At 39.7% G+C, this 28,000-nt stretch overlaps 1 protein-coding gene across 1 annotated transcript; it reads right to left on the bottom strand.

The window, feature by feature from the left end:
• Nucleotides 1–10: 10 nt before the first annotated feature.
• On the bottom strand, nt 11–27,899 carry LOC105248011. The gene is made up of 5 exons (XM_011252529.2): nt 27,350–27,899; nt 26,516–26,563; nt 3,530–3,634; nt 2,603–3,063; nt 11–2,001 (listed from the first exon to the last, which is right to left on the bottom strand). Exons 1-5 carry the CDS (start codon nt 27,629–27,631, stop codon nt 1,212–1,214), a joined length of 1,686 nt encoding a protein of 561 aa, XP_011250831.1. The 5' UTR covers nt 27,632–27,899; the 3' UTR covers nt 11–1,211.
• Nucleotides 27,900–28,000: the final 101 nt, after the last annotated feature.

Genomic DNA, 28,000 nt, shown 5'->3' with positions numbered 1-28,000 from the left:
AAATCTCAGATCACGCGATATTATTATATAAAAAGATATGTTGCCCTCTAGTGAATTACAATACGCTTACATAATAAACATAGAGGGAGAAATTGTGAGGTTTATAGTTTTATTTATTAACTCCGAAGAGAATATCAAAAATTGAATATCTTTCAATGTGAAATCAATTCAACTTCATTATTTCCAATAGTCATATGCGAATAAATTGATTTTTACAGTTAAGTAACAGCTGTGAACAAATTAAAAATATTTCACATTGATATTAATATGCACAAGAAACATAGAATTACGGAAACCTATGCAACCCTTGCAAAATATAAGTTTTTGCAAAAGAAGAAACATTTGCAGCAGATTTTAATTTATCGTTTAAAGTAAAACAATTTCTTTTTTGCACGTATACTCCTCTAACATTCTCTCTTCCACATCTAAATTGTGTTATATGCACATTTAATAAATCAAATTTTATTAACTTAACTATATTTTGCGATACAGTAGTATAAATTATTAAAATTACTTTCTCGTTATTTTCGAAAATTAGATAAAATCAACACATGCAAGTCAAATAACAATTTAATTTACTAAATAATGACTAAATTAAACGATCAAATGGAAACGACCGCAAAACGTAAATAACGTCTATAAATTTTTAGTGATCGAAACTGCAGTGTAGACAAAGTTATTATCGACAGACGGGAAAAGTTTCATTGATACTGATATGTACGATATTCGCGAAACTACGAGAGATATGGCTGATTACAGATATGTCGAAAGTACAGTTCTTCTTTTCTATACTTACAGAATGGCCCCCGCATGATCTATGAAATTCGATTACGCAGGCATATATAAATTCCTGATTTTCTATCCGTTAATGTACTCCGAGATCCTCTCGAAAACATTAAACAAATTACATATGTGCATCGACATCTTTTCGAATAGCGACGATACGTAATCGCAGCTGCTATCGTTATATCAATGCTACGATTCTACATATTTTATCAACGTAAGAAAAGAGACCGCACGAGAGATTGCTTATAGGAAATTATTTACAATCTTACGGCTTACTTGAATATTCTCTATCGATCTATCTAAATGTTATTCCTGAAAATCGATCGTGTAAGTCTGGCTCGTGACTTCGAGCGAATCTAGTCTGCGGAATTCCGCGGACGTATGCGGTGGGATCGTATTCGGCGCGATCGTATCTCGCTCAGGGTTCAAACCCAACAGACGCTGACGGACTCGGTGACGGTTTGCGGCGTCCCACCGAAGCTCGCGCGATGCTGCTTGAAGAGCGCCTGGATTTCAGCGGGTGTGGAGGACCACCGTCTATGTCTGGCCTTGTCGAGAGGCACTTCCGGCAAGCCTACTTCCGTGTGGCACCCCTTGACAGGCATGACTGGCGCGGCCGTCGAAGGCGGCAGACCGACCTCCTGGAAGGAGCTGATCGAGAAGAATCCGCTCTCACCTTCGGCGCTGCTTACCGGGCTGCTGGCCGGCTTTACCTTGGTCTTGCCAGCCAAATTTCCCGGATTAGATTCCTTCTTCTCCAATCGCTTCGCGGTTCGACTGAGAGTCGAGGTTGGCGTGCCGTTGGACGTAGTTCCATTCGATGGTGTGGCAAGTGCGACGGTATCCTCCTCCTCGGTCGTTTTCGAACTGCTACTCGAGTTCCAGGAGGCGGTATCGGGCGATCTTCTCACGCCTGGTACGAAGGCGTGCAAATTTCGAGTAAACTCGGCAACGGGCGGTTTGATGAGGTTTCCCGATCTGTCGTCTTGTTGATCATTGTTGATCGATTCGTTTCCATGACCACTGCCGGGAGCATAGGTGGCTTCCTGCAGCATCGTCGAATTGGCAAAGTTGTCGTTCGGTAAGGATAGAGATGCATCGTGATGACGATGGTCTACTGTCGGAGACGGGGAGGATCCGTTGTCCTCGATCGGCGTCACTCTCGCGAGATCGGGCTCTCGCATCGCCAGCAAGGATTCGACGGTTCTCAGTAACCTGTGCGAAAATATATATTATAATTATAATATTCAGTTTAATGCATTAATCTTGATATTTTAATAAAAAGATAACGATATCGGCGTACTGATAATTATTAAAATATTTAAGGATGTTTTGTATGTACAATCCCAGCAAAAAGTAGCTGAAAATCAATATTGACGAATATCCATTTTTGATGTATGAGAAATTGTGTGGAACCTTGTGACAGACACATGGCTAACTTCATTAAATTATATTTAATATCTCTTTAACCAGTTAGTACTTGTATAATATTATTTGACCAAATATTTCCTCTGTATCTAAACTTTTGCAAATTTTCAACAAATTCTGAATATTATTTCCATGTGTTTTTGTCATTTGAATCGACGTGGTTATACGTTTCCCATAAGAACGCATGTTAATTCGGTGCAAATTAAAATTCTTACAACTTGTGACTCGATTTAAAAATTGTATTGAAGATTCTAAACATATGTAAGGACAATTTTCATTAAAGTCTCAATATTTTAAAAATAGGTACAAAACATCCTTAATAATGAAAATGACAGGGGATAAATTAATCTGCGGATTTAATGTGGAATTCTTTCAAAATCTTTCACACCTATACGCCTCCTGGGACAGCTTCTCCGGCGGCACATCGTCCGGATTCAACTCCGTCTGCTTGGGTTCGCGATAAACGACGTTATCGGGAACGTCGTTGGTCTTGTTGAGATCCTGCGATGGCTTGGCGCGTGGCGATGTGCAGTGCACCGGGTCGTTCCTCCGAAGAACCGACCAGGTAAACTCGCGGAAGCAAATAGCGCTCGGTGAGCTGATCTGCGTGACCGATTTGGCGCGCGTGAACGGCGAGGACGTCGACGAGGAGGACGACGGCGTCGCGGTACCGCGATTCGGCGACGGATCCGCGTGCACTACCGTGTGCACGCTGCGACTGCGAGGCACGCGTCTCTTGTCCTTGGGATTTTCCTTGGTGTGAAGGATCTCCAGGCTCCTGTGCACCCGGCCCAAGAAATGAGCGACCTGCTCCATCGTAGAACGGTACATTTGCCTGTTTGATTCAACCTGCGAACAAACGAAAATGATGACAACTTTTCACTCCTGCCATTTTATTACGTTGATTCATTAATATTAATCGGGGAACATATTTAATTTGAAATTGAAGAGAGAAAGAGAGAGATAAGTGCTAAAAATAGTTTCTGAAAATCAGAAAAATTGAAAGAGAAAAAAGCGGTGAAGACCATATGACAGTTTTTACATTCATGACGATTGGAAAATTAAATCGTAAAATGCGTGCGCGCGAGTTCATTCATAAAATGATAATGAAATAATAAGAAAAGTCCGACTCGACAAAAATCACACGCGGATTATTGAGGGGGAAAATTAGCCGACCGGTTGTTACGTGACGCGATATCGAATAACCGGAGCGAGGTAAACCGGTTGTGATCGTTTTATCAGTCGCTTCTTCTTCTTCTTCTTCTTCTTCTTCTTTTTCTTCTAAAGATTTTCAACTTTTCGCGCGATTACGAACCTGTTTGACCTGCCATTGAAGCGTGTCGACTCGCGCTTGAAGAAAGACGTTTTGCAGGAAGGCGCTCTGCAATCTCCGGTTTTCCTTTTTCAGCAATTGGCATTGCTGCAACAAGAAAGAAAAGAGCCTGTGTTATTTATGCACACACACACTCTTGAATCGGATTCTCAGATATTTTGAAATTTGCATCATGATGACCGTATCAACTATGAATAATTTTAAAAATATCCGAGTTTTCTATAATACTAATTTAAAAAAAGAACAAATAATAAAAGTAATTAATAAAAATAATTTATAAAAAATTATAAAAAATTTCTCAATTTTCTTAGCGAAAATATTTTTCCGGGGATCTTTTAATATTCCATCTTTAGAAAGAAACTATATTTAGCAATAAATTTCGCGGAACGGATTTTATGGATTCATTTAGTTGTCTAGTTTTATTTTACTTTGTTAGTAAGAACTCGCTCGTTTCTGTATTAATAATAATCCACTGCTTAAATAATAAATTTACTAAGATGAAATTAATTTTTGAGAAAGCAACAGGTATGGAGATAACACGGATAAGTCGTAGAGCTATTTTTCTGAAATCATAATTTTAAAGAGGAAATGCGAGATCTTACGTATACAAGATAGCGGTCCACGCGCGATAAACGAAATACCGGATGAACGCGAACGAGGTACAAAATACAGAAAATGCGAGCGTCGATAGCTTCCCGCGATTAATCACGGGACGTGTTACTGGCATGTGTGAGCGTGTTATTACAAATTTTACGCTATTCCGCTCATTGCGAAGAGTACTTATGTCGATTAATAACATGTCCGATGTTATAATGGTGGCGTTTTTAAAAGATACTCTACGTTAAACGAGCTATATAATGAGATCTTTGAGCTAATCCATCGCGCATTGGTTAATTAATTAAATTCAATCGTAATCGACATAGGCCTACAAACCTCCTTTTACTGACTTTCCTATTTTTTTTTCAATATATTCACCCTGTGTGAATTTTTAACTGAGATTTAAAAAGAGTATGTCATCTTTTTTTATATGATTTCAAAATAAATTTTTTCTATCTATACGTTAAATAAATTTTCGCGCGCGATTAATTTTTTTACTTATTGTTAGTAATTTTTCCATGTAAGTCTTGTTACTTATTATTTATTATTTTGCAATTATTATATCGTAATTTAATTAGTAGAAATAATATTATCTTGCCATGATAAAATTGATCATAATTTTGCGTGTTGATTCGTGAAGTAACTCGACAGTTTCGAGTATTGATAGTTTCGATTTAAATAATATTTCATGTCAAGAGCGATAATTAATAAACCAATTTTTGTCGCTAAAATATCACTGCGCCGATTAATTATCTTTTATAAACGATTAATTACTTTTCTGTAGTATATGACTCTTGATCAAGGATCGCCAAACTAGCGGCAAAACGAAAAAATCCACGAAAGGAGCAGCGATGGCTATTAATATCCGACGAAGCGGCGATTCATTATCCTCGCCGCATAGATTATTATGCAACCTTAACCGAGAGAGACTGGATATTCTCCATCTTGGCGTGGGATATTGGCCGGCGGATAATGTTGTCGAGTTTCCAAGAGAACGATGGTGAACGATCCATAAATCAGAAGCGAGACATTGAGAAAAGGTCACGAAGGGGAAGCCGGAGCGAATCGTTTTACGATTTTAAAAGAGGCACGCTTCATTTTCCACGTTTTCCATGGGCAAGCGACCAACGAAATTATATCTCGTCTCTCGTGACGCTGCGAAAAAATTCCGCTCGTAATCCCCGGATCCTATCATTTTATCCTTCGCATTCCTGCCTTCTTTTTCCACGCTTAATCGATATACCGTGCGTAGTTGTTGGCCGCACGCAATGAGATACCGTGCGATAGCATCCAGCGGTATCTATCGATTCCGCATCTTTCAAAGAATTTAATGAAACCGCCGGCTAAAGTCGAATAGGACGAAGGCAATTTTCTATCTAATTTCGATAGCTATCGCGGGGCACCGCGGCCGAGCATCGGGGAGGATCGTTGTAATTATTAACGGATGGCCGTAGCGTCCTTGGAGGATAGCTCGTTACAAGGATCGTCGTTGATTACATCCTGGAATGTTCGCTTTGGAAGCTCGCAATGGTGCCTTGACACAGTACTGTCTCGCGAGATTTCCGATTAATCCAATGAAAAGTCCGTCATCTCGGATTTCGAAAATCTCACAGTGAAGAGAGGAATGAATGAAAGAATCGTGGCGTAATTTTAATTCGTCGCGAGCCGCCTTAGATCTCTATCGGAGTACGAGCCGATAAAACGCGCTCCGCCAGAATGCGCGCCGCGTGCGTAAAAAACAAACTTTCGTACGAGATTGCACGCGGTATCGCTGAAACGACTAGAAACGAAGGAATAGTGAATAATTCAGGCAGTGACCGTAGCGAGTGACGTCACGATAGAGTATTCAGCCGGTGGACGGTTCAGGCTGAGCGACCATGCGTGACCCCATCCGCTCGACCGCCGCCGATGAAAATTTCAGCTTTCCGTAAATATACCCTCACGCACTCGCATCGGCAAGAAACGACGGAGGAATCACCGATTAAGGGAAAAAAATTTGGACGAACTTTCGCTTTTATTACGAGATCTCTAGACGTTTTCCAACCTTGGTCGTTTCTCGATTGCATCTGACGTTTGAGTTATTCCGCGGAGAACAGATTTTACAGTTTATCTTTGTCCATCTTTGTTACACTTGTGCCGTAATAGCGTTTAGTTTCAACATTTAGTCTTTTGTATTTACAAAGGGGACGTATCCTTGTCGCGAAAATCTGATCTAGACGCGATTCTCTCTCGTGGACGTACGGGTCTTTCAACATCTTTCATCCTGGCCTCGTTATCAGTCGGAGGCCATCACCGGATATCTCGCAATAAACACCGTCTTTTCCCCGCTATTGTATGGAAATGCTAGGTCTCTCTCGCCATGTGTTCCTCGTGCGTAGTCTACCTGTCTGCAATTACAAAGAACGGCCGAATACGAGTCGAAATACGACATTAGTCATTAGCGTCGACATCGAGTCCTCCATTGTTCCGATATTCGTAACGTTCTTTAAATAGTTCAACGTCAATGTCAACCGTTTGTCGGGTTCGATTAAAAGCTTTGGCATTCGAGATTTTATCTTTCCTGCACTTCCGCTCTTTTGTCATTATTCAATCGTTCGATGAAGATTTATAGGAAATAGTTAATTAAAAAATACTCAAAAAAAATCTGTCTCATTTTTCATATATAGGATAACAATATTTACAATTGAAAATTATAAAGAAAAAAATGTTTTACTGCGAAAGACAGAATTTGATGAAAACACATTTCCAATTCTATCATTCCCAACATAATTACTTTTCGAAAGAAGAAGTTTCCATTGAATTTTTTGCCTCTCAAAGACAGTTTAATTAATTAACATCCATCTCTCTTTTACATTCTTCAAGTTCATTAGATTTAATTAGGTCTTAATTAAGATGAACATAGTTGTAAGTTCCTCGAATCTGTCCTTTTTTCGCGTTCGGATGAAACGATCGTTCAAATTGCATCGCTCCTTTCACTTATTACCGAGCAGCGGATGCCTTCACGACCCACGCGCGAAACAAGAACGCATTCGCGTCATTCAAATCGGGGGATCGTCGATTTTTCTCCGCTCGAAAAGTTTATCCAATTTGCCGAATGCGTGAGAACCGCGCTTACTAATCCATTGGGCACTCGTCATTAAGATTTATAACGTCAAGTTTCACCTTACGTGGGAGATTTTCACACGCGGAAGGATATACGCACTGAAAGTAGCGCGGAATATTTATCACGTGCGTTGGTGTAGATATTCCCGGTTGCGTGAAGATTAATTTGTAATTTATACAAATATTACACATACACGCACAAACACACGGAAAATATACTGCTTATATTTCTCGGAAGTTCATTATTTGGAAAATAACATATGCTGTGAAACTATTCCAGGTGCTCATGGTATAAGTGAACGCTTCGAGCCATATTTCGCTTTTCTCAACTTCCGTTTATATTCTCGGAGGCTTGGCATCTTTGCCGGGATGTCTGGAAAAGAAATTGATGAAATTTTGCAACTGCTGGACATAGTCGTTGCAGATATCAAATCACGAAAGGTCCACCGCGAGTATAACGGTAGTGGTTTCGCGGATTAATTCCTAATTTCGTTACGGCTATTATTGTAATTGAAATGAAATTGCCTCGCAAAATACATATTCTCCTTCCATCCTCTGTAGAAGCCAGAAGATGTCGAATGCATTCAGTTTTCATTAAGCACCGAAAGGAGCTTGATTCTTTAAGCATCAACTTGAAAAAAAATGAGAAAGCTTTACGAGTTGAGAGAAGCAGGAAAGAGAAGGAGAGAGAAATAGAGAAGGGTAAATCTCGTACGAAGAATCCTTCGAGATTAATTTGTGCGTGCGTGGACTCGTTTGCGCCATCATAAATATTCCGGCTACGCCTGTTCTGGGCGATGCGTGTAAGACTGCAGCTCCTCGCGGGACTCGATGATTTGCCTCACGATCTATCTCTATCCATTATCCAATTAATTCATTCATTTTGCGCTCCGAGAGCTTATAAACACCGCCTCGCATTTATATACACTATCGTCGAAGAGATAGAGAAAGAGAGAGAGAGGATCGCGAAAGCATTACTCTTACATTTAATAACGTTGTTGATTCTTATTGAAGGCGGGATTAATATTAAACACGCCATTATTTATAGATTAACCGGGAGAATTTATGGGTAACTTAATTAAACGTAACAATTACGTTGTGTCAATTATATGCTTGAAAGATATCGCGATAGAATCAGAAAAAGACGCGATCGACAAAATATTTTACTATAAATAGATGCTGTTTAATTTATCATTTTGATAAAAACATGTCTTATGCGTGGACAATAATTTTTTGGAAACAACGTTAAAATTACAACAGTATTTGCGCGGATATTGGCGTGCACTTTTCTTTCTGAATGAGAAAAGAGCGAAAGAGAATGAGACGAGACTAATGAGAAAAAACTTCGGTACCGTATGAAACGGTTTCTAAACAACATTGAGAGAACGAGTTCACAGCGACAAACGGCAGTCGTTAACCCGCGAAGAGCTTGACGTAGGAGGGTATGAATGGGAATTTACAAATAATAACAGATTGCGTGCGAGATAAAGATTGTACAAAGACAATCGCGCGATTAAAAGCCGGAATGCACGCGCTCGAGCGTGACTAGAACGTTCTGTACGAACAATGATAGAAATACTTGTGACGTAAATAATGTTGAAATAATGTTAATAAAATGCAACATAATACGTCATATATATATAGAGAACAAAGCTAAATCGACTTTAAATCCGATAAGAAACGCATGAACCGTGTAAAATAACGCATAAAGTTTAAAACGTTTGATCCAACAAATATTTGATGTGTGTCAATTTAAATCACATTATTATGACACGCAAAATATTTAGATAAATTTTTGTAATTTTATAAAAATTAAAATAACATTTTTAAAGCATCGAGGAACACATGCCGTATTTTCTGATTTCAACAAGTTGCAAATTTTACAAATACTATGAGAAAGTATAAATTATATAAAGTTAAATCAAATTGCCTCCACATTAACTAAATTCTATGTGTTGCAAATGCTTCTTATATACATTCTCCGTTTTTTTCTCGCGCGTTTGGCTTTCGCCGTGTGTGAGAGCTCTTGGCTGCGACACAAATTGCTTTTCTATTGTCTATATTAATGATTATTTTCACCTGGAGATCGAAATCCATGGATAATTATCCTGATCCTAGATCTTATTCCCTAGAAAGGGTTATTGTCAAGTAGTGAAACGGGATATAATTAATCCATCATTTTACTTTATAATAGTCTCCGTGCATTCCGGCTTTTCAAATAACGAAACGAACAGATCTTCAACAATTATTATCCTTTTGTACGATATGTATATAGATTGTGAGAATCAGTGATACTTTCATCGCCCATTTCTTTCATGAAATTGACGAAAGGAGTTTAAAAAGCTTTCGAAAATACTTTCCGATAGGTAATTGCAATGTCTAGCAATGTGTCTACCCCTTCCTAGGTGTTTTCTACTGGAATTTTTGGAATGCGAGAAAGACACACGAGAGACGCATAAAATCGAAAGCTTTTTCGAACATTTATATTTTTTAAATGATAAATTGAAGAGAATTATATTTTGAATCTATCTAATCATTGCTTGACCGACAAGCATTCTTACAATCGTTGCGATGACAAAGCAACGCGAAAACGGAACGAGAGAGGAAATGACAGAAGGAGAGCGAGAAAAAGAAGGGAGGAGGGGACTAGAGGGAGGCTCTTGGCATTCCAATAAAATGAGAAACGATTTCTCCCAACGAAACACCGTCTGCGAGTTAGCCTTCTCCATCCATTCAGCTGGAATGCGCCGAAAATAGGTTGAGTCTGGGCGCCATTTTGCAGCCGTCAGAGTTTGCCGGCGCGCGAGTTTTTGCCCTCACCCCCTCTTCTCTTGTACAAGAGCTATGAGAATCCTCTCACAAGTTTATCAACTTGTGAGACCGCGCTCGCGAGAGCGACGCGCATATTAAACACCGCTACTTGTACAGTTATATCGCGCGTTACGTGTCGCGATTGTGCGGGATTTCGTACAAGGGCTATTCGATGTAGACGCACGAAACGCGTCGAATCCCCGAAACCCGCCCGTCTACGCGACCTGAGAATCACATCCGCGTAACAATGCGATCCTCTCGCACAATAGCTACAAAGTTTGTAGCGCCGGCGCCACGCGTTGCATACAAATCGTCGCTCGGTGACTCATGGCGCGAGTCTCTCCGTGAATCTCCTCCGAAACGACTAACGGCTGTATGCGTCGGGATTATTATCCCTCCCTCTGTTCCGACAGAGTAGCAGCTGCATATGAAGCGCGACGATGCGATTAGTGCCGCGCATTTTCTAAATGCAATTTTCACTTCTCCACCGTGTAGCGAGTTTATAAAAAAATGGGTGAATCAATTAGGAATTTATCTCGCGCGGAGTTAAAGAGAAAGAGAGAGAGAGAAAAAGAGAAAGAGAATCCTGGTTCTATTTTCTAATGTGAAATAAATAAATTGTCCCTTCCGTGCGGGGGATTCCAATTCTTTTTTAGAGAAAGAAATTTAAGAAATTAATTTGTACAGATGCGCATATATTTCGAAATAACTAATTAACTAATTAATTAATTTTAAAATTCAGAACTTTTTTTTTATGTATCGTCGCTCTTTTAAAAAGAGGGTATTTTTTTGTACGAAAAGTAGAATGCGACAATGCAACTTCCGACGCGAGTCCGCGCGACGCGTAACAATGGCGGTAGCGATACGACGCCGAGCGTTATATGATGCACCTCGCGTGCATTCGAGGCGCATACACGCGTGTCATAACGCGGATCCGAAAATAAGTCGTCGGCTTTCACGAATAGTTCATACCATCGCCATTCATGAGTTGGCCGGCGGATTTGTACGCACGATGGAGCGTCGCACCGAAAAGTGTCGGTGGCATTAAGCGAAGTTTCAAGGGTAGGAAGGGAAACGAGAGGGACGGCGACGGTTAGGTCGGTCACGCCTCGTGGTTGGCATCTGCCGCAAAGGCAGGAAAGAGACGAGGAAATAAAAACGCGACGGCGACTCTCGAGGGACGAGGGAAGTACGCGCGACGGAGAATGAAATAAAAGATGCGGACCTCGCGTTCTTCCAAGTTCTTCGGCGAATTAAAAAGCAAATGCAAATAGCGGTGTGATATCTGGAGCGCGAAACGAGGTGGACAAATCGCCGTCGTTATGCCATCTATGCTCGGAGGTAACAATTTATTCGCTTGTTTGGATCAATCTGCGAGCGATTTTCGAAATGTTGCGTAACGAGCGAATGGCCGGCACCGTTAAACAACGAAACGATTTCAACTATTTTGTCCTTCTTTGATTATTTCGGAAAATTCGTCGTGATCGTCCGATTGAGCGACGAGAGAGCGCCGGCGAGATCCTCGGCGTTCATTAAAGAAACGATCGATCTGCCATTTGAATAGCGTTCAGATGACTCATTTCGATCATCATCGCGAGAGATCATTGCGCGGACATACACATACGCTAATCAGAGCGTGCGATTAGAGACTGCGCTCCGCACAATTGTGGCGTTGTGTTGCTCGGCACGCTCTTCTTTTGGCCGGATCTCAAAGTGAGCGCTTCGCTGCCGGAACTCTTCTAGGCGCACATCAGTGGAATTATTCTTACAACGTTGCAACATTATTTTTTAAAAGTTTACGCGAAAAATAAAAAAGTTTGTCGAGAAATCAATTTCTCCAACCGGCATAAATAATGCTTCCGCAAGGACAAGACTCGTTTTGTCGTTTAAACTCTAATAATTTTTTAATTATTTAATAGTTTATTTTAAGGATGTTTTGTATGTTCCCAGGATGTTATGTACAATCCCAGCAAAAAATAGCTGAAAATCAATATCGACAAATATCCACTTTGTGTATTTTGAGTATGAGAAATTGTGTGGAATATTATAATTTCATCTTGGCTACAGTGCAGAGATGTATTTTTTAATATTTATTGCGTTTTTACCGAAATATTCCGAATTTTGTTAATCGAAATGATTAACTTTTGACAGAGAATTTCGCCTTGTGACAGATACATGGCTAACTTTATTAAATTATATTTAATATCTTTTTAACCAGTTAGCACTTGTATAATATTATTTGACCAAATATTTCCTCTGTATCTAAACTTTTGCAAATTTTAAACAAATTCTGAATATTATTTTCATGTGTTTTTGTCATTTGAATCGACGTGGTTATACGTTTCCCATAAGAACGCATGTTAATTCGGTGCAAATTAAAATTCTTACAACTTGTGAATTGATTTAAAAATTGTACTGAAGATTCTAAACATATGTAAGGACATTCTGTACAATTTTCGTTAAATTCTCAATATTTTGAAAATAGGTACAAACATCCTTAAATATTTTTATTTTTCAATCATAAGAAAACATCAGTAATGTGAAATAAACATTAAATAATAATAATAGTAATAAAGTCGGATATATTAAATAGATTAGCCACTTGATTTTATCTATTCGGATCCAACGATGAAGCTGATTGAGTAAATTTCCGGCTATGACGGTGGCACCCGCATTAAATTCTCCGGGCCATTAAAAAAAATTTCTCAGACTACATTTAGAACTTAGTCCGTATTCATCTGGGTCAGCAAGTCGAAGAACTCCTCACGCTTGTGTCATCCATCTAGATGCGTTCAACGGCTTCCTTTGTCGCTACCGGAACTGTCGTTAGAACTACGGATAGGATAGGATAAAATCTCTCGTATAACTCGCTTTGATATAATCTCCTTTGAGTGTATAAAATCGAGAGATATACCGTCGAGATTTTCATCAACAAACAAATGTTTACATGCCGTTTCTGTAAACATCAGTCTCACGGTTAATTTTGTTCAGTTTAATTCATCCTAAGTTAACGACACACGCTGCATTCTTTCTAAAATATAGTTCTATCTATAAAATCAGCAAAAAAAAGATTTTGTTGCCAAACGTTGTCATAAATCTATGAATGCAACTGATTCAAAGCCTCACTTCCAAAGGAAAAAAAAAAAAGAATCAATTAAAACTCTAGTCGACTTGAACTTTATGACCGCCTGATGCCAAGCATGTAAACTGACGTGAATGAGATATATTCTTGGGAAATGAAAAATTTATTAAGAACGGGAGAGGGGCTTACGAAATCGACCCAAGTGGAGAGAAAGAGCAAAAGACAGAACGGCGCGCCTTAATCTCATTTATTACACAATACATTCGGATTCCGATCGTACATATATATACACAAACATTTCTATTCGCATCCACAGAGTACGAGTATCGAAAACGCCTTGCAAGAAGACGGAGCGATCGTGATTATCGCATAACGTCTCGGCGTTTCGTATCGTCGAGATTCTCGCTGCGTCGCAAGAGATCGGATTCTCCCAGCTCGGATATTACATATTACGACTGTTGGACCGTGAACCTGCACACCTGCGTGTGATATTACATACTGGTCGAGCGGGTATGGCATTCGCAATATCCGGTCTTTCGATCCACGGGACAAGGACCTATTCGTGAGATCGGCGGAATCCCTTAATTTTATTGGATTTTACAATTTTCCTTCCGCATCTCCCGCGTATGTACCAAAGATTCACTTTACATACGGGACTTTTTTGGAGAAAAAAAAGAACAACTTTTTAATCTTACGTCTTATAAAGCTTTATCGAGTTATATATGAAAAAAATTAAGCGATACGCAAGTGTTCGGCTGCTTTTTCTCTACGCATCGGTCAGTTCGTGAGAGCAGAAAGCGCGTAAAGGTCGTAAGAAGGCAATTGCTCGTATGTGTATGTGTGTGTATATATATCCGTGATCGCGAAATTCGGTGTCCACGAAAGCGTCAAGTCGCTTACAGGAGGACAAGATTGCACCGAGAAATCGCTTGTGCCGGTGACCAAATAATCGTAGGGGCATTCTCCTTGATCCGATTCCCAGCAACATCCCATAAAAGACCTCCTGCGTTTACATTTGCATGCGCTCTTGCTTTCACATCGCGGCTTGGCTTCGCTCGTAACCATGCACGGTCATTAATTCGCGAACATTTAAAGGAAATAAAATCTCTGGTCTGGGGAAAAAAGCGATCTACACGACCGCAAATGATTTTTGAAAAAAAAAAAAAAAAAAAAAAAATGATATTGAACTTTTCCGATTCAAATCGATATTTCATTACAATCATTTATTTCTTCACAATCAAAAGGAAGTACTTAAGTCATATTAAATATCGTTTTTTATGGGAATTAAATTCTATTTCTTTGCACACATAATTTTAACAATTTTTTGTACGTTTATTTTTAACGCCGTGTCAGGCAATTCCTTAAAAAATCCATACACTTCACCTGACTACCCTTGTAACTCTTAATTATCGATTGCACAATATAGTTGTCTCCGCGTTGCCAGGCACGTCAGATTATACCTTACGATAGCCCCTCGCGCGCGCGCGATGACTCAGCCTCGGCAGAAAATCAGACAGCATGCAGAAAGCCGGAGAGAGAACGTGTATGCAGGTTCGCATATTGAATCGCGTTTGAGCCGCCGAGAACGCCGGGGCGCACGTTAAACGGACCTTAATTGATGCACGGCGTGCGCTTAATTAAGGGATACGCGGCGCGCGATGTTAATTGCGACGAACTGTGTCAATAGCCAGCCGCCGTCTCGTGGTTCAGGGGTGGCGTGCGTCCGATAAATTAATGATGACAATTATTAGATTAACGACGTCCTGCCCGGCCTTGGCTGCGATGTGTAATTAGGATGATCAACCGAACGCGACCTTTATTCTCGCGCCGTGAGTTGTCGACACATCGCACGCTAACTGTTGAGCTACACTCGACAGATGTGCACGAGATGGCCTCTCGTAAACCGAAATTGATAATTTTGCGAAGCATGACGAAGAAAAGTGTTGAAAAGAATTATACGCGATACAGTTTGCCCCAAATGTACGTCGAAATAAAATTTGATTAAATTCATTCTCAAGTCAGATTATTGTAATCTCCTCGCCTAAAGTTGGATTACAAATTATTTTTAGTAATTTTTTCTTTGAAAAATTCCCCGATAGTCTCACCATCGATATGCATATAAAAAAGTCAATCGATATCCTGAAATTTTCGAGGACAAATTTACCTTTACTTCATCGCGCGGAATTCGTGTACGAGAGGAAATGACGTGGAGCATCCTGCTATCACCCTGCTAAGCTGTTTCCAGACGCAAGCGAGCGTGGCGAAATTCTCCAACGGATAAATCCCGGCGTGAAACGATATCCGCGCGGTTTTAGCAGACTCATAAAACGCCCGGGAATTCGCAAGGATCGATGGATCAGACGGAGCGTGATGGAGAGAGAGAGAAAGAGAGAGACATAGCGAGTTATTCCGGCGATATATCGGACGCGCTAGCTGGCTGGGGGGATCGAAAGGGGAGCAAAAAGGGGTTTGAAATCTCGAGACTTTGGACGATGAGGAACGTAGGAGAACCAAGGAGATGTGGAAGGAGACGCTCAAGGCCGTGCTAGAGCCGGAAATAGATCGCTCTTTTATATCCTCCTTGTCGTATATATATCCTCTTTGTGCGTATCGCACGCGATAAATGAGATCGGAATTCTTATGGGGAAAACCGATGCACGATCCCCGACATATATTATGATCGTCGATTCGTAGATTAAGAATCGCTATTTTTACCGCGACCGCTTACTTTGACTTTAATTACTGCTCGCGTATGAAAGCGATTATTATTATTGTTATTGTTACGTTGGGAGATTGCAATGAATTGCTAGTTTCGAGACGTCTTTGTGGGCCCGTCAACATTAATAGCCCAGTAACTGAAAGTGCCTCCTCTATTGCAAAGTTCCCGCTTTTGATAAATATTTCAATACGCAATTTTTGATTAATGACGTGCGGTTGAATCGCACAGATTGTACAGTATATATGTATATATTCGTTCGATGCAATAGCTGTACACATTTATGCGGCATATCACGTATGAACATATGGCGTACGTAAATATCAAGTTTCATTAATTTCTTTTAGAAAATATTTAAAAATTTTCTTTCAAGTACGTATGATTCAAAAATATGATAATTGACTGAATAAATTTCCACTCATTTATTATTATTCGAGGATGCCTTAAAGTTTATCCGCAATCCGCAATCAAGTTTATCTGAAATCCGCAAGAGACGGCTTATGTTTCTAGCGGACTTTACAATGATGCCGGAAACGTTTGATTAACAGTTTATTCATTATCGAATATGAGATAAGCGGCAGGCAAGAGGTGAGGTTACCTACTTGACCAGCGCTCTGGAATAATGATTGTCCTGCGAGAGGCCGCGCGCCGACAGACGAATTATTATATGCGCGACAACGATGAGACACACGGCTATCCGAGTCGGCTTGTTACAAAACGCACCGTTACGTGCGTGTACGCAGAATTATAGGTGAGTTTGGACGCTGTTCGCTGCATTCGGCTTTCACTCGTACACGAAGAGGCTGCTGAAAAAAATCCTTCGCGACTCTCTCACGCCGATCGCTCCTTTTTGGTCATCTTTTCCTTTGGTCACCATTTCTTTTTTTTTTTTTTTTGAATAATGAAGATGACTTTTTTTATCGTTTTAAATTTTAGTACCGATATTACAAATAGTTCGAAGAAATGAAGAAGCGAAGGATATAATATATAGGAGATATAATTTTGATTTACTCGCGAAGGATTCGAAAGAATTTCGAGTTCCCCTGATGATTTATGTCCCTCAGGATGCCTGGTTTAACTGCCTGCAGGTAATTTTACGCCTCGCGTCTATTTTGACGACTGTAGGGGTCAATAACACACGATGAGGATCTTCTCTCGCGTTCCCGTCCGCGCGAAAAACTTCCTCGCCTCTCTCAGTCAGCGGCACTCATTAGTCTCAGAATATTACTTAAGATGAATTCGCGATTGCCAAGCTTTCGTAAACGGCGCGCGGCCGCGGATGTCTCTGTTGCATCGAAGAGTTACTTATGTACGTACGTGGTTCGATTGCGCGAGGTCACCCGGCAATTAGGCACACCGACGATCGGTTATGGCAATTGATCTTGATGGCCATGGAGAATTTCTGCGCGCTCGTAAAAATTAAGGAACCTGATGACTCACGCCGTTTTTACCTTCGTTCTTATCATCGAGATGCCTTCGATCGCCGTCTCGCGCGAAAGTAACCGACTTATTTGGCGAACAGCGCGATTCGATTCGATCTTGATCGACCGATTCGTGGCTACTCTGGCAATCGCCTCTTTATTGCTCGTAAAGCGGCCGTAATTTTAATCTCTCTCGTTCTCTACATCGCGATAGATCATTCGATAACCCGGCAACTCTCAAGCAAAGACTCGTATAAATTCTTCGCGAAGGAAAGAAGTAGATTTGCATCGCATTTTACATTTTACTATTTAATTGTATGTAAAATATGAAATAATTTCAGGGTGGAAAATTCGCAAGAGTACAGGTTGTTGATTAAATTAGCATCACATTTGTAAACTCTTACGATGATTATAATTAAAATGCTGCTTTTTGATGAATCCCTCGATTTTCTAATTATTCCCCCGAGGGTTAAAGGGCGCAATGAAAATCGCGAGAGCGGCAAAGATATTACAGACGCGTCACGGATCATAATTATGGAGATGCAAATTGGATGTCAACGTGATGCTATATATCACAACTTCCTTGACAGTCATGGTGGTTGGCATTTAAAGATTCTCTCCCTCATTATCGCGCGTCGGCCGCTCGTCAACGTGAAAACAAAGGAGCACGAAGGAGAGCCGCGCTTTGATTCTCGAGATATAAAAGTGAAACGAATGAGGCAGCCCTTAGGCTAATGCGATATCTCAGTTCGTAATCGAGAAACAGCTGGCTTAATCCGAATATAAAATATAACCAGAATTATTGTTTCGAAACAGTTATTTTAAGATATCTGTTAATACTCTCCAGGTATACTAATTTATTAAATACATTATGACAAATTAATATTTAAAAAAAGTGTAGCAATATAATTTAGTTTAATAATAGAGAACAATTTTTATTTTATTAATTTTCTTAAGAGTCAAAGTCACGTTCAAAAAAATGTATTATATTCTCACTTTTTTTTCTAATAAACACATAGTAAATTAATATTGCGACAAATTCGTACGATCTGCATGTGTACGCTGATGCTCGAAAATGTTGTCAACAAAAGAAACAGAGAGACAGGGCTGCCGGAATGCGTGCACGCAGGAATGTACACGGTTAATGCATGTTGTACGTGCTCGCAAAGGTGCGTATTTCGTGGATAGAGGCAACCGGAAGAGGCTGAGGGCACCCGAGTGGAACGAGGCTCGACGGTGCAGAGAGGAGTAATGACACTGCGGTGTAAGTAATCGTCAAATAAGGGCCTTCCTAAGCAGGAACGCAGTTAATAAGGCGTATATAATTTTATAAGGTATTTTTTGAAATTCCGAAACGTCAAATTTGAAGTAGAATTATAGACTCCGCTCGTTTATCCGGAATCCTTCGATTAAGAAAAGAAAAAACGTGCTTTACGTTAACTTGACTGGACGTGACGGATTAGCTAGACTTTGAGACGTTGACGGTAGATCATTTTTCATCAAGCAGAAGAAGAGAGAACTAGCGAAATGCTCGCTATAATCTTGGCGGACTAGGTCGCGCGGATCATTGAACTGCGTTTTATGAGCGCAATAATATACGAAGTGATGTAACGTTAAATCACTTTGTCCGCCGTAATTTCTCGCGAATATTGAGAATCAGTTCGCGCGTACGCGCACAAATTTTCCATTTTACATTCGCATAACGTCTTACGTCATGGAGCCAAAATTGTATCGCGTATCGCGCGCTAAAACACAGGAAGGATTAGTATATATTTATCCGGCATGTGTGACCTGACTATTCCAGGAATTTAATTTACATATTTAGATGAGACAAATGCTCTCATAGAAATCTTGGCGAAAAGCGCGAGTGACTTCTCGTTTCTATCGTTTCTATCTTCAGGAAAGATCATGTATATTCTGAGAAAGAGTAAATTCTTCCTCGTTCATTTGCTTTATTACGTTATAGAAAAATACACGGGCGATGCAATTTGTTTCAGACATGTATGAAATGAATATTCATTAAATATCTTCGTTACGTCAAATCTCAATCTTTCGACCATCATCTCAATCGACAAATGCGCCAACAATAAAGAACGAAATGATCTCGAGAAAATGTGCTCGCTTGTAAATACACTTTACACGCTGATAAATTCGTTTGATTTTCCCACCAGCTCGTTGCTTATCGTACGCATCGCAATGCACATGTGTATACATTAAACAGACTAATATCGGGGAAGAGTAACAGCTCCAATTTACACCGAGTAAGTTTTTCCTCTCACGCTAAGATTGAGAATCCCTCTATAGGAAGTTATAAATTTCTCACATTTTACTTTTATCGAAAAAACTAATTCCCATGTAGCTGTTTATCACGAAGGAAAGTCTACCGGAAAGAATATGGTATCGATTACCTGGCTAATAATATCGCTGCCCTAATTCGTCCCTAGCTCTTTCCAGGTATCGTTTAACCATCTCACGGGTCTACAAGAGTCAAAGTGATCTACATTCGACCTATTTCTCTCCCCACATATTTTAACCATGTGAAAACATCGGACGAGTTTAGCGAGTCGCGGGAGTGACTAACAATAAGTTCGAAGGCAGCGTGGCCAATCTCACCTAATTCTGAAACACGCGACAAGAGAGGAGCGATGGAATTAAAATTAACCTTTTGCCGGAGAGAACGACGGATGACCCGCGAGTCGCTATTTTTACGCGCATCTTCCGGATGTGCTCTGCGTTTTCGATTCGATCCGACGACGATTACTCGTTCGAGCAAAATTCCATCGGCGATAACGACTAGTCGCGCTTATCGGTTGTATCAGACGCGTGGCAAAGGCCACGTCGAATCGGATTTTACGTGGCTCGGCTTTATCATTATTGCATGCAAAGATTATGCGACTGCGACGAGCGGAAGAGCGCGTACGGGTCTCAGACGGAGAAAGAGAGAGGATGAGGGGGAGGCAGAGACTAGGCTCGCGCCCGCGCTCGACTCCGCCGCTGGATGCTGCATTCCCGAGAGTGCACTAATGCATGGACTCGGTTATGTAAATAGCCGGCGATCCGGCGAACAAACGCGCCGAGTTAAACGCGCCCGCTCTCGCCGCCATCTCCGTAATATCGAATAACGGTACGCATCGCGGAAAGTGTAACTCCTCCGCGCTGATACCACCTCTCCTCTCCGGGTAAAGGCCTAACAATGGTGGTAAATTCCACAATGCAACTGAATGGAACGTGTAATTTTGCCATCGCGATGTCGATGAAATTCTAGTGCCGCGAGATAACGATGATTAAATTTGAAATAACATTCGAGGGAGGTCGTTGCGACTCGTTGAATAGAATTTGCGATCGAATAAATCGAGAAACAACCGTGAAATGAATTAAATCGCATCTTTAATGATAGTGATTTTTAAAACGAATTTTTTATGACTTTTGAAGATAAATTATTCTTGCGGAGAGAACTAAAATAAAACGGTGTGTGTCGAAACTGATACACATCTGATGTCATAAAAAACCCGCTTGTATATATTTAAAGCAGGCTTCTCGCGTACCGCGTTTCGCAAATTTGCGTTTGCTAAATTTACTTCGCTATTCGTTTCGTACTTTTACAATCGTGTTTGATCGTCTATTAAGCAAAATCAATATTTCGGCACGTGATTACGATATCTCGCCGTCGTTTCTAGAACGTTAGCATCGCGAGGCGAGAACTTCGTCGGCGCTATAAATGAAATAACACCTCGGTCTGTCCGACAGATTAATCTCTTCCTTTCTTATGAACTTTGCGGCCCGTTCGCATGAATCCACTTCGCGTCGTAAACATCGTATATCTCTGGAAAAGCTTAAACCAATATTGAGAAATGCGTAGCATCGTTTCTTCTCGGAACGGAGTAACGTAAAAATAGTGACGCCGTTAAAAGTCGAGCAAAAGGAAATTAATTGCGCTATTTTACTGTCGGGATTGTCATGTTGCATTTAGTTTACTTAATGGATTTTATTATGCTTTTAAAAGATAACGGTGAAATATTTATATTCTCCGACAATCAATATGGCTTTCAAGAATTCTGGTGAATAAACGGATTTTACTTTTCTTCTTTTTATCATTATATTATCTGTTTATTTTATTATTATATAATATTAGAAATAACTTTATACAAATATGAAAAATTTATTATTTTGCGTAAAAACTTTCTACAAACTGAATCAAATTTAATCTAATCTTTCTAGTTCGAGTACCGATATTATAATTATAGTAATTCGCATTTGACAATGTTTAATAACATTTTTTTATATTTTTTTGAAGAGAATAAAAGACCTCAAACACACACTACGTTCGATTTAACAATATTACACAACGTGTAGACGTGAATGACATAATACGCGGAAGGCCAGGAAAATATAAAAAAAAGTGTTCCCTTTTATAATCTCGCGACGCGATGTAATTGAACCATAGAGATGGATATTGGAAAAAAATTGATCAAAGGAATCGCGTGATATTGCCTTGATACCGCCAACAAAGCGAGTGGACGCACTTTGCTTTCATTAGCAGCAAGTATGTTGCGACAAACAACAACGTTTTGGGATAAAAGATACGAGAGCTCGCGCGATTAAGTCTCGCGCGAGCAACGGGACTCGTTTCTTTACTCCGATTTATTCAACTAATTAGATTCGGCTTCGCGTTCGCTAATTACCGACGAAAATATAATTATCGCAAGAATTTCGAGTCTCCTTTTGTGCGAACGGTGCCCAAGGATTACGATTCTTTCGCGAATCGATTCGAAGCGATGAATAAAAAATCCGAAAGGATAAAATAACTTGGAGAGGATTTAAGCTAACACGATGAAATCTGAATTTCTCCAGAGAAGAGTGAATTAGAGAAAAAAATGTATCGAGGGGAAATTCCCCCGTAAAAGGGTTGCATTGTATGTTATCCTTTGTTACAAACCGGTTGCCGCGACGCGATTTTGTAATCGGCAGGAAGGACCCTTCCGGCCCTTACGAAGCTTTCTTGGTCGATCCTATCTTATCCGCGTGACTCGTAAAACGTGCGAAACTGTTGGGGGATCAGGAAGGGAATTACGATGCGTGTCGCACCATGATGTATGCATTACACAGGTGTGTAAATGGAAGCGGCAATAAAGTATCCTTAGACAAGCGCTTCTCGAGGGCAGGCAAATAATAGCGTCGTTCTTTAGACGTGCGACTACTTAATTGCATTGCCTACCGTAATAAAAAAGTTTTCTATAGCGCGCGCACAAAGAGGGTAAAAGAGACTTAATCGTCCCTTCGCGACGATAATGCGCATCACTTTAAGCAGCTCGTGACTTTAATTTTACAATTGAATCGATCTCTGACAAATCCATTTTGTCTTTTTGTCCAACACGTTGCACATCATACGATAGGATCGTGATTATTTTACGCGAACGCACAAAAGAAACGCAAACGTGTTGCAAACGAAGACATTGGCATTCAACCCTTTTACGTTTCACATGCAACAGGTCATCGCGTTTGACCAGAAGGAACAAGGGAGGGGTGATCATTTTCTTGTACCGGGCATATCCCTGTGTGCGTGCGTGTGAGATCAAAAAAGCAGGATGATGACGTCACACGTAAACTCGCTCCGGTCACTGGCGCGGTCGGACAAACGTGCTACGGTGCACAAACACACACGCGTGCATTCGGATAGGTCCCACAAAGGCTTGCACGGTCCCTCCGACTGATAATAATTACGGGATGGGCTGAAGCGGACTTCCGCTCAACATACGTACATATACTCGATCTGTGGCGAAGCGGTCGTGTCGCGAGTGCGAACAAAATCACCTACGGATATTTCAAGCTCGACACTTCCCGCGATTCTTTATCGTGCGGATTTTTACCGGAGAATTCGCGTCACGCGTGCTTACTCGTGACATCTCGATTGATTCGGAATCAAATTAACGTTTTTCTCACTTCAAATAAAACAGTAGAATCGTACGAGTTTTTCATGACATTTAATTAATCCGTGAGATATCTATTATTTTCTGCGAGTTTTTGCGCTATTATTTATTTGCGCCAAGAATTATAAATGTTTTATAGATGAATAACTGATCTCCTTAGTACGGATATTTTAAGCTCGATATTTCTCGCGATTCTTTATTGTGCGGATTTTTACCGGAGAATTGGAATCACGCGTGTCTTACTCATGATTTCCGATATTCCGATTGATTCGGAATCAAACTAACGTTTTTCTCATTTCAAATAAAACAGTAGAATCGTACGAGTTTTTCGTGACACTTAATTAATTCGTGAGATATCTATTATTTTCTGCGAGTTTTTGCGCTATTATTTATTTGCGCCAAGAATTATAAATGTTTTATAGATGAATAACTGATCTCCTTAGTACGGATATTTTAAGCTCGATATTTCTCGCGATTCTTTATTGTGCGGATTTTTACCGGAGAATTGGAATCACGCGTGTCTTACTCATGATTTCCGATATTCCGATTGATTCGGAATCAAACTAACGTTTTTCTCATTTCAAATAAAACAGTAGAATCGTACGAGTTTTTCGTGACACTTAATTAATTCGTGAGATATCTATTATTTTCTGCGAGTTTTTGCGCTATTATTTATTTGCGCCAAGAATTATAAATGTTTTATAGATGAATAACTGATCTCCTTAGTACGGATATTTTAAGCTCGATATTTCCCGCGATTCTTTATTGTGCGGATTTTTACCAGAGAATTGGAATCACGCGTGTCTTACTCATGATTTCCGATATTCCGATTGATTCGGAATCAAACTAACGTTTTTCTCATTTCAAATAAAACAGTAGAATCGTACGAGTTTTTCATGACACTTAATTAATCCGTGAGATATCTATTATTTTCTGCGAGTTTTTGCGCTATTATTTATTTGCGCCAAGAATTATAAATGTTTTATAGATGAATAACTGATCTCCTTAGTACGGATATTTTAAGCTCGATATTTCCCGCGATTCTTTGTCGTGCGGATTTTTACCGGAGAATTGGCATCACGCGTGTCTTACTCATGATTTCCGATATTCCGATTGATTCGGAATCAAACTAACGTTTTTCTCATTTCAAATAAAACAATAGAATCGTACGAGTTTTTCATGACACTTAATTAATCCGTGAGATATCTATTATTTTCTGCGAGTTTTTGCGCTATTATTTATTTGCGCCAATAATTATAAATGTTTTATAGATGAATAACTGATCTCCTTAGTACGGATATTTTAAGCTCGATACTTCTCGCGATTCTTTGTCGTGCGGATTTTTACCGGAGAATTGGCATCACGCGTGTCTTACTCATGATATCTCGATTGATTCGGAATCAAATTAACGTTTTTCTCACTTCAAATAAAACAGTAGAATAGTACGAGTTTTTCATGACTTAATTAATCCGTGAGATATCTATTATTTTCTGCGAGTTTTTGCGCTATTATTTATTTGCGCCAATAATTATAAATGTTTTATAGATGAATAACTGATCTCCTTAGTACGGATATTTTAAGCTCGATATTTCGCGATTCTTTGTCGTGCGGATTTTTACCGGAGAATTGGCATCACGCGTGTCTTACTCATGATATCTCGATTGATTCGGAATCAAATTAACGTTTTTCTCACTTCAAATAAAACAGTAGAATAGTACGAGTTTTTCATGACTTAATTAATCCGTGAGATATCTATTATTTTCTGCGAGTTTTTGCTTTATTTATTTTTTTTTTATAATATTCTTAGTACGATATTTAATATTGCGATTCTTGTCGGGATTTTACGGAGAATTGGCATCAGCGTGTCTTATATGATATTCGATTGATTCGGAATCAAAACGTTTTTCTTTCAAATAACATAGATTACGAGTTTTTCATGACACTTAATTAATCCGTGAGATATCTATTATTTTCTGCGAGTTTTTGCGCTATTATTTATTTGCGCCAATAATTATAAATGTTTTATAGATGAATAACTGATCTCCTTAGTACGGATATTTTAAGCTCGATACTTCTCGCGATTCTTTGTCGTGCGGATTTTTACCGGAGAATTGGCATCACGCGTGTCTTACTCATGATATCTCGATTGATTCGGAATCAAATTAACGTTTTTCTCACTTCAAATAAAACAGTAGAATAGTACGAGTTTTTCATGACTTAATTAATCCGTGAGATATCTATTATTTTCTGCGAGTTTTTGCGCTATTATTTATTTGTGCCAATAATTATAAGTGTTTTAGATGAACTTGATCTCTTTAATATTGAAAATCTGAAGCGACTACTGGAGGTACTACTAATAAAAAAATGTTATTGACGGGATTAATTATTAATTAATTAGTATTAATACACTATTATAATTATTTATAATTTATTACATGGGATTTCAAATGACGATAGATATATAGTTACTAAACAAATAGAATTTACGAGGTTCGAAATAGATGGTTCATTACATAAATATTCGCAACTCGGATCATCGCAATTACTCCAACATCTCTGACGAGATCCGCTCGCTTCGATATATTAATGCACGGATAATAATGATAATAGTAGGAAATAAGCATGAAAAAGTATACTATATCGAATTTCGGATAATTTCACGTGGTTTCGAACGATTAGTTACTGTCTGCCCGATCGGAGAATGCTTAACAACGAAATAAAGGCAAGCGGAAATATGGTCTGGTTACTTTCAGCATAAACAGTCATATACATGAAAGAATTCCCTCTCATTTCGATTTATAAAATGCGCATAGTTACAAAATACTTAATCCTCTTCTATCTTATGGTTGAAAGAAAGGAGAATCAGAGGACTGAGATGAAAATTTCGCAAAATTCAATAGGAATTTATTCTCCAAGGGTCACAAATTCCTAACTAATGCTAACTCTTCAAATTAAAAATTAATATTAAAAAATTCACTCTCTGATTTTTCAAATTTAATTTTTTTAGTTGTCTTTTCACTATCGATTTTCCTTTTGGTTAAATAATTTCCCAAGTGATTCACAATTATAAAACAGAAAGTGCACATTATGTTGTCTTAGGATTGTCTCCAAAGCATTCTGTTTCTATAAATTGTATATTTCAGATTGTTGAATAATGAAATAATAATGATAATAATGACAACGCATTGAATGATATAAAATATAAAGAAACATATTAGGACAGATGCATACTTCCGAGTTTTCGTTTGGCGGAAACATACACGGAGGATGAATATGCGATAACAAAGCCGACGAGGCATAAAATAAACTCACCTTTCGAAGTTTCTCCAATTCGTTCGCATCTGCAGCTGACTGTGCCGCCTGTCAAGAATAGAAAGTAACAAATTATTTGACAGCCGTCGTATGTATCGCATCGCAAACGAGCATTTTCAACGAGAGTGCGAGCATCCCTTTTTCTCGACTGATTTATCCGTTGCATCTTTCGACATTTAATAGATCCGACACAATGGCGTATACGCCGAAGGTATATCTACGAGAAACACCGTTTATTGTATTTAAATCGACTTACAAAACACGTGCGCACGTTCTAACGCTCGAAGGATTTCATTGCGCTTTGCTACCAATTTCGTAATTAGTCGTAAAACAGAAAGGCACGCACTGTAACCAAGTACACCGCTGTTGCTATCATTATTTTTACAATCTTATATCTTGTATCGTCGTAATTCAAGCGCGATATTAAACTTTGCCTAAGCGATTCCGGATCAAATAAGAATAATCTCTTATGCATGAGAGATTTAATTCCTAGACGAATGTACAGAGAGATGCAGCTTCCTTTTATAGATTCTTGATCGGGAATAAATTGGATTAAGACTTGCAGAAAATTTGATAAGAAATCTTCAAGCGGAAAGACAGTTACGATAATTCATATATAATCTATACATTATTTTTTACAAAATTATAATTTTACACTCTCGAATGAATCTCTTGATATCAATATCAAATTTCTGATACATGTAAGGTTATTGCAATATCTCTGAGGTGCATGATATGCATGATATTTCGCGTACAAGGTTACCGTTACGATGATTAAAAGAGGAGCACGTTGTGCGAAAGAAAACACTGCAAAACAGTGCAACAGACATTCACCTCATTTTTCGGCTTCGGCTGCTCCCAGAGAGCGGCAGCGTCGTCGTTGACGTTTACCGGCTTGTCGTCCGCGAAATTCACGAGCGAGAGGAAATTGTTCCGGGCGTTGTTGTTGCGATCCTCCCGCTCGTCCACGACGGCGTTATCGAGCAGCTCGTAATCCAAGGACTTGCAGTCGCGGCCACTGCTGATGAAATTGCGCGCGAATGCGCTTTTAAAGAAACGACCGGGTGACACCTCGCTGCCGAGGGCGAATTCCACCTTCGGAGTCTCGGTCGTCATCGCGACGAGCTGATGATGATTATGATGAATATCTAGGTACGATCGAACGCACAGAGAAGCACTAACAAATGCGCGTATCGCGAAACGCCGCCTCTACATGTGAACAATCGCGTCACGAATCATCGCCGCACAGATTCCCGTCTCGAGGAGATGAAACAAAACACAACACGACAAATTTTCTCTCCAGTTCAGACGGTTGTTTGAATCGCCCGATTCGACCAACTGGGCGAACAGCGGGAAAAAACCCCAGACGAGACGCGCGATACACCGGTGCGTGTCAAACTGAGCGCCAAAGTCCGCGCGCAGTCCTTTTCTAGTTTCTCCTGCTTCTCCGGCGCGCATGCGGCCCAATCGCGTGACGGCCCGAGA

Source organism: Camponotus floridanus, unplaced genomic scaffold (assembly GCF_003227725.1).
Source record: "Camponotus floridanus strain SB8 unplaced genomic scaffold, Cflo_v7.5 scaffold39, whole genome shotgun sequence".
NCBI classification, from domain to species: domain Eukaryota; kingdom Metazoa; phylum Arthropoda; class Insecta; order Hymenoptera; family Formicidae; genus Camponotus; species Camponotus floridanus.
This window is presented reverse-complemented; position numbering and strand designations above follow the sequence as displayed.